This window comes from Plutella xylostella, chromosome 19 (genome assembly GCF_932276165.1).
Source record: "Plutella xylostella chromosome 19, ilPluXylo3.1, whole genome shotgun sequence".
NCBI classification, from domain to species: domain Eukaryota; kingdom Metazoa; phylum Arthropoda; class Insecta; order Lepidoptera; family Plutellidae; genus Plutella; species Plutella xylostella.
Window position 1 is genome coordinate 7147422 of NC_063999.1, and position 13167 is coordinate 7160588.

General features: G+C 38.4%; 1 protein-coding gene across 5 annotated transcripts in view; it reads left to right on the forward strand.

Moving 5' to 3' along the window:
• LOC119690624 (sodium channel protein 60E-like) overlaps positions 1 to 12817 on the forward strand; it is a 146350-nt gene extending 133533 nt beyond the window's left edge. The window contains exons 11-32 of one of the 5 annotated variants that reach the window (XM_048627965.1): positions 375 to 496; positions 1410 to 1642; positions 1807 to 1945; positions 2896 to 3033; positions 3588 to 3808; positions 3883 to 4053; positions 4132 to 4325; positions 4409 to 4640; positions 4725 to 5235; positions 5477 to 5566; positions 5651 to 5771; positions 5949 to 6264; positions 6337 to 6612; positions 6688 to 6984; positions 7065 to 7353; positions 7443 to 7636; positions 7730 to 7932; positions 8016 to 8288; positions 8366 to 8725; positions 8816 to 9035; positions 9479 to 9608; positions 10138 to 12817. In XM_048627965.1, the coding sequence (XP_048483922.1) occupies positions 375 to 496; positions 1410 to 1642; positions 1807 to 1945; positions 2896 to 3033; positions 3588 to 3808; positions 3883 to 4053; positions 4132 to 4325; positions 4409 to 4640; positions 4725 to 5235; positions 5477 to 5566; positions 5651 to 5771; positions 5949 to 6264; positions 6337 to 6612; positions 6688 to 6984; positions 7065 to 7353; positions 7443 to 7636; positions 7730 to 7932; positions 8016 to 8288; positions 8366 to 8725; positions 8816 to 9035; positions 9479 to 9608; positions 10138 to 10340 (4933 nt within the window). In that variant the 3' untranslated portion in view covers positions 10341 to 12817. Of the gene's footprint in view, positions 1 to 374; positions 497 to 1409; positions 1643 to 1806; positions 1946 to 2895; positions 3034 to 3587; positions 3809 to 3882; positions 4054 to 4131; positions 4326 to 4408; positions 4641 to 4724; positions 5236 to 5476; positions 5772 to 5948; positions 6265 to 6336; positions 6613 to 6687; positions 6985 to 7064; positions 7354 to 7442; positions 7637 to 7729; positions 7933 to 8015; positions 8289 to 8365; positions 8726 to 8815; positions 9036 to 9478; positions 9609 to 10137 lie in introns of all 5 variants that reach the window. The other 4 variants (XM_048627963.1, XM_048627964.1, XM_048627967.1 and 1 more) reach the window with 4 other exon arrangements.
• Positions 12818 to 13167: the final 350 nt, after the last annotated feature.

Sequence of the window (13167 nt, forward strand, 5' to 3'; positions counted from 1 at the left end):
CCCAGTAGCTATTTACCTAAATACTGATAAAATATAATAATAACAATACATAAGACTACGCTTAAACACTGCTACGAACTTGCTACGAGGTGCTACGAGGAGTGCGTCGTAGCAAGTTTCGTAGCAAAGCGCCACCGCCGTGCTACGTGTTTCAATTTTAGCCCTAGATAGACTTATCTATTGATATAATAAATTGAATATAATGTTACTGAGTATTGCACAACTCAAATAATAACGAGCACTCGTGACAAAACTACTATAATCTAAAATACCCACATATCAAAAAATACTGTAACGGAAGTAGTTCCCAATCCAACCTACATTTTACGTCATTCTTAGATCACCTCAATAAAATTCCACCATTCCATCTTCAGGTCTCGGTCGCGGTCTCACTCGAGGTCAGTGACCCCGAGTGCGTCGCCGCCGCCCCCGCTGCCGCCCCCGCCGCCCCCGCAGCAGCCACCGCACACTCTGCATCCTGATAATGCCTTATTAGGTAAGTGCAAACTACAAAGTTAGAACTAGTAAATATTGTAATGTAAAATTTTATATGGGGTATAAATAAATTCGGCTTTCTATCTTCATACTCGGCTATACCCATGTATAAAGTCCCAAAGGTCGATAGCAGGTTGTTATATATTTTTCGTTCGGACTATACCTTCATACAATGCATATTTTTTGAAACCGATACATAAAATTTTCTTCATAGCATGTCGGTAACAAAAATATATCATAATTTCCACATAATTATGTAGATCGCAACATTACAAAATCATGATACGCTTCATCAATCATGGTTTTAAAAACTTTTAAGTGGATATATTTTCCTAAGTCTTCTCCATTCGTTCGATGTTCGCAGACACTTACGTCGGGAACTCTCCTAATGAGCTAACTTTCACATCTTACACCAAGTTTGGTACAACATCTGTTCGACTTTTGGGATAAGTATTTATTTATCAGGTTGCTTGTGTGCTAATCCAGTGAATAATCCATCAGGAAAATATTCTGCTCGCTAAGGATTAAATACTTAGCAAAATCGTAAGATGCGATATTCGTTAAAAGTTATTTCTCTGGTATACTATATGGCGACCAGCGACATTGCAACTATTATTCCGTTCCATATTGCTATAATTTAAAGCAGTAAAAAAATTATCTTTGTATAATTGCATATTCTGTCCTGCGATTTGAATATAAGGATCACTGTGTCTTATACCAAAATACTATACATAGTCGTTCATCTGTTACAGTAATACTGAAAAAATGAACGCACTTTGACAAATTGACAATGTGGCCAGTAATACATATAAAGGACTAACATACGCTTTTACTTCTATTTCTCATCCATCCATTGCCTACAACAAACGCAAACAAAGCATACGACTAACTCAATGAAACTAAACATCCCACAGGGCGCGGGGCACTAGGAGCAGCGGGTAGACAGCTAAGCGACCACAGCAACAACCGCGAGTCGTCGCTCGACGACAGCGGCGTGGTCGACGACCACGACGACGGAGAGCACACGTCGGACGACCAGGCGCCGCACGCGCCGCACCCGAGACGCGCCCACCTGCACGCGCAGATACCGACACACGTGCCCGTGCTGCCGCCGCCGCCGCCGACCCCGATACCACCCGCGCACCAGGTATGGTTGTAGTGGATGATGAAGCTGGTGATGTAACTAATGGATTGGCTGGGGCTGTTGAGTTTGCTTAGAGAAACGAAGCAGAGATTGCTATCGATAGATGTAGATATGCTGATGAATAAATCGTAACAGAAACAACTGTAAAGCAATTCTTTGAATTCCAGGAAAAAATAGAACCTTTAAAGTTAAAAGGAGGTGCGAGGACAGAAAAGCAAATGGAAAAACCGAAAAAGAATGAAAAAGGCAGCATACAAGAGAAATACCCTCTCAATCCTGACTACCTCAACCAGATAGTTGTACTAGGTAAACATAGATTTAAGACACTATTGGCACTGCTTTGAAGATTGTGCCTTGCTATCAAATCTGATCTCAACAAAGTACAGTAACTTGGTGGCATCACACAAAATTCAAAATTGATTGGCACGGCTTCGAACACTGAAGTGCACTAATGATGAGTTTTCCATATCAACTATCAGTCACTACTTTACTAAATTAGCTAGTAACACGATCATTTCAGTATTCGGAACATATAATTTTAAATTAAATTACATATTCAATACAACAGACAGCCAGAAATATCAAAACAGTCATCAAAATTTCGTCAGTAGATTAGAACATAATTTTCATGTAAAATATCTACCTACTTGAATTTTTCTGCATGATCTAACCTAACTACTATGATTTCGTTTTTTTCTAATTCGGTTTGAAATCTTATAGGACAATTTTGCTTAATAATGCAACTAGCAAATTGATATCTTCTGAGCTTTTCCAAATTATGTACAGACTACCTTTTCTTACCAATCCTTAATTTTTAGATTTTACGCCTAATGAACTTCTACAAATCTAACTTTTCACTCTGTTTCACATCGCATTTGCAAACAGATGATATTTTCTTTGGATTTCAGAAGCATTATGTAAGATTTACCTTTTATCTTTCAGTCATCTTTTGACCCTTTGATCTTGATTCTATCAAAACCAGTATCAAGACCAAAGTAGCTCTCTGAATGTTTATCATTTCAATAATCTAGAAGACATCATTGTTCACAAGTTCACAGAGCTACGGAAGTAGACTCAGCTATTTCATTCTGCAATTAATAGACAAGACTCATCCGAAGTTGTTCATTCTACTGCCGATGAAAGAATGATTTCGAATGGCTTCACAATAGATTCACCTGTCGGCGGAGCTGTGGCTCGCTGCTCGTTTTGATTGTACACAAATGCAACCTCGCTTCTACCCTCATTAATATCGTCAGGGGCGGACTGGCCATACAAGCGCGCGCCCGCAATCCCGCTCCCGCCTACGGAGCCGACGAGAATTAATGAGCTCAGTTTATTGGCAGCAACAGCGCACAAATCTCATATGAGCAATTACGAGCATAATTGCACTTACTTCACTTCAGGTTAGTAAACACCGACGCAAACGCTTTCACCCCCCAGTCCACCCCTGTTCCCCCACAGGAAGACTGCAGGGTAACTTTGCGATTGGTCAGATTGGATTATCGATGTCGTCTTGATCAAAGAGTTGCACTCAAGTTTGTTAACAAATTAACACCCAGAACTCTGACAAAGTTTGTTTCAAACTTGAATGTGGCTCTCCTTCGGTACTATCCAAGTTGTATACACGACCTAAATTTAATCTTCCACTTCACTGCAAATTGCACCTATTCGACACAAAGATCAAAAATTATAATTGGCGTATGTATACTGTTTTACCGTGCACTTTTCTGTATTCTTATAAACTATATTCCAATGAACTCCAATGCATGCACAATTTGAAATTTTGCTTCACCTGTTCCTTCTCTATAAGCTTCGCTTCTAATACTCTAAGCACTGCTAGTTTTGCTGAGCTGCTTAATCTAAGCTTTTCCAACTCTTTCCTTTTTATCAATGTTAAGTGTTTGATCCTTTATGAACTTCTTTATGTTTATTAATCCTTTCGTTTTGGTCACAGATGAGCTCATGGATAGAAATTGTGAGTGTTGCGTCACCTGCTGCATAGACTACGAGGGGTGGCTACAGTTTCAAAACTGTTTGTATGGAATCGTAAAAGACCCATTATTTGAGCTATTCATTACAACATGCATAGTTCTCAACACGTTATTTCTTGCGTTGGAGCACCATGGCATGAGCGAGAACGTTAGATCTGCATTAGATATAGGAAATAAGGTAACAACTAAATAGCAATTTAATAAATTACATGGTCATTTTGGACGATTGATCTAAGCAATGGTTACTTTCAGGTGTTTACGTCAATATTTACGTTAGAGTGTATGATGAAAGTAATGGCGATGAGCAAGGATTTTTTTGCCTGCGGTTGGAATATTTTTGATTTGATAATCGTCTCTGCAAGTCTACTTGATTTGATATTTGAACTTGTTGATGGTTTATCTGTGTTAAGGGGTCTTCGCTTGGTAAGTAAAAACTGAGTCATATTCTGATGAAATAATTATTTCAACATAATTTCTAATGACTATTTAATTCTTTTCCAGCTAAGAGTGTTAAAATTAGCACAATCATGGACTACAATGAAAGTGTTATTGAGTATTATAATATCTACCATTGGTGCTCTTGGTAATTTGACATTCGTGTTAGTGATAGTTATTTACATATTTGCTGTAATCGGTATGCAGCTTTTCTCTAAGTCATACACACCTGATAAATTTGAACCGGACCCTGTTCCCAGGTAAAGTTAAACTCTTATTTGAATATTATCAGTATGTTTTTTAAATATAATTTCCTCTATTAACCAATTTTGTTCATATCAAGGTGGAACTTCAACGACTTCTTTCATTCTTTTATGATGATATTCCGGATTTTATGTGGAGAATGGATTGAGCCTCTTTGGGACTGCATGAGAGCAGAACAGAAAACTGGTGCCGAGAGCTGTTTTTTTATCTTTTTACCAGCACTTGTGATGGGCAATTTCATGGTACTTAATCTCTTCTTGGCCTTGTTGCTCAACAGTTTTAATAGTGAAGAACTTAAGAATAAAAAAGAGGTAAGGAGTGATTGTAGGCACGAAAAAAATCTAATACATTTAAACATATTTTATGTTAATTCAATTAAATTTTGTTTATTTTAGGAAGTAGGAGAAGACTCCAAGCTAGCAAAAAGTTTCGACAGAATACGTTCAATTGTAAGAAAAAAGGGATTCCTCATATCGAAAAGTAAAGAGACTGAAAAGAAATCTAAATTAGAAGAGCTAGTTAATGAATACATGGCACATCATCAAAACATTAAGGACCAGAAAGCGTCTATTGCTAGCGAAAATCGATATTCATCGCCACTACAAGAGACAGTTTTATTTCCACATGATAATATTTATAGTCATAGTTATCAAGAAGCTTTAAAAAGACCTGTATCAGTAGGTTCAGACTTCGCGTATCCACATATCTTTCAGTCTGGCAACAATGTACATGGTAGTCAAGAAACTTTAAAAGACGTTCGGGATTTAGCTATAGAACATAAGATAACTAGTATAAGGGAGGACTCTAAGGAAAACTTAGATGAAGCTGTAACAGAACAAGGTCCCACGCCGAGGCTATTAAATCAGATGTCATCGGGATACCATACACAACCTTCTGATTCACGAGGTAATTATAAATGAATGAAACATGTAGGTACACTAATCATCATCATCATAATCATCAATCATTAGTCATCTTATATCCTCCTATTCAGACGTAGGCATAGCAGTATTTGCCTCCACTCTCCACTATAATATCATCTAGATATCAAGAGCTGCCTCTATTAGACACGCTTTAAGGGCTAACGTATTTCCCCTCTCACTACCCTAGGCGTGACTATCTAATCATTGCTTTCATTTCATTCAAGACGACACAGAACACTACGAAATGGCACATTTTTCAACAAGAACCACCCCAGAGAAGATCAGGAGACAGCATGAACCTCCAAATACATTATGTAAGAATTCAGTAACTAGGCCTGATGATACAGAGATGAAACATCCATGGCAAACACTAGTATCATATGTAGATGAAATTACAGTTGGGGGAAGAAAAAACTCCAAAGGCGAATATGCTGACCCAAATTGTAGTTTCCCTGGCTTCGGCAAGCAGAAAGAATCAAAAGTGCCCCAAGATTGTTACCCTCGTCAGTGTTACGATGCGTAAGTCTTTAAATAATACTTTAATCATCATTTTTATAACTTTCTTAATTTATTGTATTTTTTTTTTCCTTTAAAAAAATGTTTCTATATAAATATATGTATTTACTTCACCGAAAAATATGTTTAACGATTTAATATATTATTATCTTTATCCTCATAAAATTGTGTCTATTTCAGTTGCTCTTGCTGGGATACTCTTATAGCTACTAAAATGGGTCAGCGCTGGATGTGTGTCCGTACGTTCATATTACGATACGTGGATACTCCAGCGTTTGAGTGGTTCGTCTTGGTACTCATATTCGCTTCCAGTATTACCCTCTGCTTTGAGGACATTCACTTAGAGAAGAATCTACCGCTGAAGAAAATCCTCTATTGGACCAACTTCGGCTTCTGCATGATCTTCGTCATAGAAATGTTTCTCAAATGGATAGCATTGGGTTTCTTCAGATATTTTACGAGTTTCTGGACGTTGCTAGATTTTACTATAGTTTTTGTAAGTATCTCTACGCCTGAAATATTTATGAATAACTTGGTCATCAATCTTATGTCAATCATTTCTTTGCAGGTATCAGTATTTAGCTTGCTAATAGAAGAAAATGAAAACCTTAAAGTGCTAAGGTCGCTGAGAACGCTTAGGGCGTTAAGGCCACTAAGGGCGATATCCCGGTGGCAAGGCATGAGGATCGTGGTAAATGCGCTCATGTACGCCATACCAAGTATCTTCAACGTATTATTAGTTTGTTTAGTCTTCTGGCTCATATTTTCCATAATGGGTGTGCAGTTTTTTGGTGGAAAGTTCTATAAATGCGTGGATGCCGATGGAGAGTTGTTACCATTAGAAGTGAGTATTGTAATCCAAAATCATCTGCTGCTATCCTCAATACGTGATACTAATATGCTATCTACTTTATTACAGATAGTGAACGATAAATGGGAATGTTACTACAATAACTTTACATGGATCAATTCTAAAATATCGTTTGATCATGTCGGTATAGCATATTTAGCATTGTTTCAAGTAGCAACGTTTGAAGGGTGGATGGAAGTGATGGCGGATGCGGTGGATGCGAGAGGGGTCGATCTACAGCCGGCGAGGGAGGCTAATCTTTACGCTTATATTTATTTTGTCATATTTATTGTTTGTGGATCGTTCTTCACACTCAACTTGTTCATAGGAGTAATTATTGACAACTTTAATATGCTCAAGAAGAAGGTACTGATTACACTTTATTCAATATAATGTAAATTAATTAGTCCAGAATTTCCTCTATATAACTTTTGAATTTGTTTCAGTACGAAGGAGGGGTACTAGAGATGTTTCTAACAGAAAGTCAGAAACATTACTACACAGCCATGAAGAAATTAGGAAGAAAAAAGCCCCAAAAGGTCATAAAAAGGCCAAGGAACCAGTTTCTTGCCATGTTTTATGACCTCTCGAATTCTCGACGTTTCGAGATAGCTATTTTCGTACTCATCTTTCTGAATATGTTGACGATGGGGATCGAACACTATGATCAACCACATTCTGTTTTCTTTATATTAGAAGTTAGTAATGCTTTCTTTACAACAGTATTCGGTCTAGGTAAGTCTACTTTTTCTTTCCTCAATAACATTTATGTAAAACAAGTGTTTTGTAACTTTCGTAAATTAATCCATTATTTTGTTTTTCAGAGGCCATAGTTAAAATTGTCGGTCTACGGTACCATTACTTTACGGTGCCATGGAACGTTTTCGACTTCCTGTTAGTGCTGGCTTCAATACTGGGCATCCTCATGGAGGACATTATGATAGATTTGCCCATCTCACCCACGCTGCTGCGAGTAGTCCGCGTCTTTCGAATAGGGAGAATTTTAAGACTGATTAAAGTGAGTATATCATGTGTGCATTTATAAGCAAGATTTAAAGAATATGGTTTTATATTATTTATCATTTTTAACTATACTACATTTTGTTTCCAGGCCGCTAAAGGCATTAGGAAACTGCTATTTGCGCTGGTCGTCTCCCTGCCAGCGCTCTTCAACATCGGTGCGCTACTCGCCTTAATAACCTTCATTTATGCTATAATTGGAATGTCAATTTTCGGTAACGTTAAAGAGCAGGGTGCCTTGGATGATATTGTCAACTTTCAAACATTTGGAAGAAGTATGCAGCTGCTTTTTCGGTGAGTTACAAAATCATAATTATTGCTGCTGCTCAAATGTATCCAATGGATGTATGATCTCTAAAGATCCTTTATCGTTTCAGTCTTATGACTTCAGCTGGTTGGAACGACGTGCTAGAATCGTTGATGATCCAACCTCCCGACTGTGAACAGGGTGACCCTGGCCACCACAACGGGAACTGCGGAAGCCCCCTTTTAGCTATAACTTACTTTACATCGTTTATCATCATAAGTTACATGATCGTAATCAACATGTACATAGCCATCATTCTTGAAAACTTCAACCAAGCGCATCAAGAAGAAGAAATTGGAATAGTAGAAGATGATTTAGAAATGTTCTATATTAGATGGTCTAAGTAAGTAGTATTCGTATATTTGTTGCTAAGGTGTAAGATGATTAATACATGGCTATAACTGTTCTGTTTCTTTTCAGATATGATCCTCATGCAACCCAATTCATTAGTTTTGCTCAACTGTCAGATTTCATCGCCTCGCTAGATCCTCCTTTAGGTATATCGAAGCCCAACACTGTTGCTCTGGTGAGCTTTAACTTGCCCATCGCCAAAGGCTTCAAGATCCACTGTTTGGACATCCTCCATGCGTTGGTCAAACACGTGTTGGGGCATGTGGAAGAGACGGAGACGTTCAGGCAACTTCAGGAACAGATGGACATTAAGTTTAAGAAGCAGTTTCCGACGAGGAAAGAGTTGGAGATTGTATCATCAACAAGAATATGGAAGAGAGAGGACAAAGCCGCAAGAACTATTCAACGGAGTTTTAGGGATTATATTAAGTAAGGATTAAGTCAATGCACCTACAATCTTGCTTAGCGCACATTCGGAAGTTTATCTAAATACTAACTTGAATAATTTCGCGTTTCCAGGCGTAAAAACCATACTCCGTCGAACGAAGAGGAAAGCACAAAGTGGTCTCCAGGAGGCGGGTGGGGTGGTCGCCTGAGCGCCTTGCTTCATGTCCGGAGGGCGTCCCACTGTTCCAGCAGGAAGTCATCACGGGCCTCCGACGCGTCAGACTTGAGCGAGCTCGGAGGGGCCTGGCTTAACTTGCCTCTCTTACTGCTGCCGGGAGCCAACAATGAACAGGTAAACACCTTCCACATCACATTAGAAACTTTTTGATGTCGTCTTGCAACTGTGAGGCGTCTTCGTTTGCTGTGGTACGAATCTTCGTAGACTGTTACAACACCACAAGTCCACAAGTCACATTCACATGTAATGTCACGAGGCAGTACTGATCACAATTAAGACTATAAATAGCAATGCCAAGATATCCTTCTCCGTCTTGGGCAGTTTTTATCACTATATTTTTACCTACTGTTGGAGATTGAATCATGCGTGTAGCATAGACTGAAAAGTATGATCTACCAGCTTTTGAGGGCCAGTAAAAAATATACCTATAGGTTTATCTTTATTGATGGGAGGCTGTACCTATTCATAAGGAAGACAAAGGACCGAGGAGGATATATCTCGACACTGCACGTAAATCTCACGTTTTCTCACAAATTCCAAATTGACGTGAACTTAAGTCTTCCTGCCAGGTTGCGGCCCCGGCCGAGACGGCGTCGGCGCCGGCCCGGCGGCGCTCGGCGTACGGTTTGCCTTTGTTCCTGCGACACCAGGACGCGGTGGACGAAGATGGCGTCCCGAAACGAGCAGGTTCATATGTAATATTTGCTTTTTGTGTCTTCCTTCTATTAGATACCAAGCCTCTTCATGTTTGGGGGAACATTTTCTCGGTAGAATCGGAACTTCCACTTCATATATGGAATGTACGAGTAAATTTTCTTCCTATCTTACCTTCCTTTTATCTATTTCTGTGTCTTCTTTAACCGAATTGGCGTTCAGATTGATGCATCGAACAAAATTTGTAGTTGGTTTCAGATTTTTCTTCTCAATGGAGTATGTTTGCATGCGAGCTTGTTGTAATCTATTTAACATTTGTGAGTATTGAGTAGTTAGATAGACCCTGGCATGGTAGTCGTTGTACTTGCTTTCATCTATTCCCTGAAGCAGCCTTAATTGTCAAGTTGCTGCGTACCCATCCTTGCATTTACCCCGGTGCTATTAATGTGGCACCAATGTGCCTATTTGAAAATCCTGTCCAACTGTCCGTGTTTGTTGTAAAACCCTTAATATTATTCTCTGTATCAATCCAGACATCTCTGTAACTCATTTGCTTTATCAGGTTCCCTTCGTATAACGTCTCGGCGGAGCTCGGCCCGGCGTGCCACGTCGCCAGCGCGCGCGCGCACGCCCTCTCCGCACGCCAGCAGCGCGGTGAGCATACTGGTGACTGAGGCGTCCCCGGACGCCGGCCCCGCGCCCCCCGCGCCCCCCACCGTGGTTCGCGTGCTCGTGCACCGCGAGAGCGACGAGCAACCCAGCTGATGCTCGCCCGACGACGCTCGCGACCCCGAGCCTAGTGTGTAACCTCGTCGCCAATAATTGGACGGACGAACTGTGTTCTGTGTTCGAAACCCACGTGATATTTAACGGTTAGTCGCAATGATCGAATCTGTTTAGCCATTCGGCGTAAGGATTCGGTAGGTCGGTTTATTGATTATTGTTTAAAGATTTTTTGCTAATCGCGGTTTAGTAACGGATAGTTTTAGCCTGATTTAGTTGAATGTGAAAAGCCTCTATAGTAATTTGAGAGTTCACATCTAAAAGTTATTGTAATTAAAATGAAATAATAATAAAAAAAAAACATTTAAAATGACTCTTCAGTAGTAGCTAGGATATTGAATTTAATATCGGCTAACAGAAAACCAGATACTTCCCAACAGTTATATTTTTTACCAATTAAAAGTAAAGTCTCTGGTTTGCAACCGCGCGCACACACACGTCAGATTATTTAAATCTTTTATTTGTTTGGGTTGTATTTTTTTCTAAAATACTTATTTATAGGTACATATTCATTTGTTTCAAATCCTTTTTTTTAAGTTGAGAATGAAAGTTAGTCCCACTCCTCTGTGACTCATATAGGTACACCCCTCTTTTTCCGTCGGGGGTTAAAAATACCTACGTGCATTAAATAATGTTCATGGTAGAGTTGTGAAAATTGTGACACCGTGGATAATTTTAGGATCAGTCTAAGTATTATGCTTATTAGATACGCGCAAATAGGGATATAAGCGAGATTTTATACTTTACCCGACTTTAAGTTGATAGACATCTAGTGGCAAGTTGAAATAATTGACGGCCACTGCGCAATTTACGCAAACGGAAATGTTTGGGCGCTTATGGTCAGACACATAGCTCTCAGAAGTCAGAGATAGACAAAAGACTAAGGACCTGTTTCACAATGTCTGCATACTGGCTACCTGTCACTATCTAAAACATAATTACAGAGAGTGGCAGGCTGTCTTTTATCGCACAGGGTAGCCACTATCCAGACATTGTGAAACAGGCCCTAAGTATATTAATACCCAATACAAAATTTGGTTTGTTAGCTATGTTTCTGTGACCATAATTTTAACTTTTTGTTCATGACGCTGCATGGCAGGACACGTCCGAATGTAAATATCAAAATGTCGCTAAATACGACAATATGATTGGTGGGACGTGCATTATATGGATTTATCTACGTAGATAGAGGATGCCGTGCAGCGGAGACATTATTTTAAATAGCTTACGCATCGCGCCACAATCAAAAGCGCAAAATATTATTTTACATTAGGTAAGTATTTGGAGACCGAAATCTCGAAAGTGGTTGTAAATACGAAAATGTACATACTTAGTTAACGTTTGTAGTCGAGTATGACTGAGGAAGAGTCACAGTACCTATCAATTATTATGTAGTAGACAGACGAATAGGGAGTTCCTGATTATTATTACTACACCGTCAGTTTCTCGACGTAATCAGGATTGTGATTACAAACTAGTCTTGTTAACGTATAAAGTACCCAAGTACATGAAAGTCGCCGATGAAAATTGCAGGGCTCTTCCTATCCGTACGGAACAAGCATGGGCGTTATGTTATGTTACATACAAATCCTTTTTACTCTATGAGAAACTGATAGGTGGTTTGGAATGACCCTTATTATACAGTTGCCTTACCTACTGAACCTCCACTTATAGAATACATATAAACAATTTAAACACCTTCCTTTTAAACTTGCGAAATTTCATTATATTCACTCTTTGAACGCAACAATGGTTATTACACAAAGATGGCTTTTATTCAATTAAATGTTGGCAAGAAGTACCTATTAAAAAAATCAAATTTAAAACGTTCAATAAATTTACAGAATTAAATAGAAAAAGTATGTAGATATTTTCAGAGAATTTTGCAGTCAAAGCCATAGCGAAGCACTGAAATACTTCTTTTGTAATTCGGGGATCCGATAGTCGTAGAAATATTAAATATAATTGAAATTTTCTTAAAAAGACAATAGTATTAATAGATGAAAGCTAGACTCTGTAACGGCTTTTTGGCCCCAAATATGTTTCTACGAGCTTGTTCCAACAGACTTTATCAATATTAGATACTTAATTCTTACTTATTGACGTAGATTTTTCTATACTAAAAATAAAATCTTACCTAAATATGCTACCGTAATTTTTGTTTCGATAAAATATATTTAAAAAAATAACATAAACAGTACAATGACAGTATACGGCACCTTATGAGATAAATCATAATATCTATAGGCATACTTTCATACATTTCTTCAAAACATGTTTGGATTTTACCTTTTAAAGTTGAAAATAAATCGGCTAATGAAAAATCTTCTCATTGCAATCGTAAATCGATTGCTAAGGCGGCGACTGACTTGTATAATTAGTACACACTACACAGTATAAGGCAGATAAATCTGACCCCTCTCAGAAGCATTGTTACTATGAGACAGGGGTCAGGTTTCTCTGCACATGACCGTACCTATATTGTCCAAAACAAATACACTCGCGAGCAACCAAATCGACTCAAGCCTTGACGGCGCAAACATACATTAATACAAGTAAAATTATGAATAGAAATAATAAAAATGATATGTCATTTAAAAGCTTAAGATGTCAGCTTTAATTTGATATCATTATTATTGAAATCCATTCATCATTTTTGAAATAAATGATGTCTGAACGCAATTGTAGGAAAAACGGGAATTTAGGAAAAAAGGGTATGGGTATCGTATTATACAAATTAAACAAAAAATGTTAAGATAAAAATTTATTTATTTAAATCAATACTTTGTATTGCCCCCTCTTGCCCTAA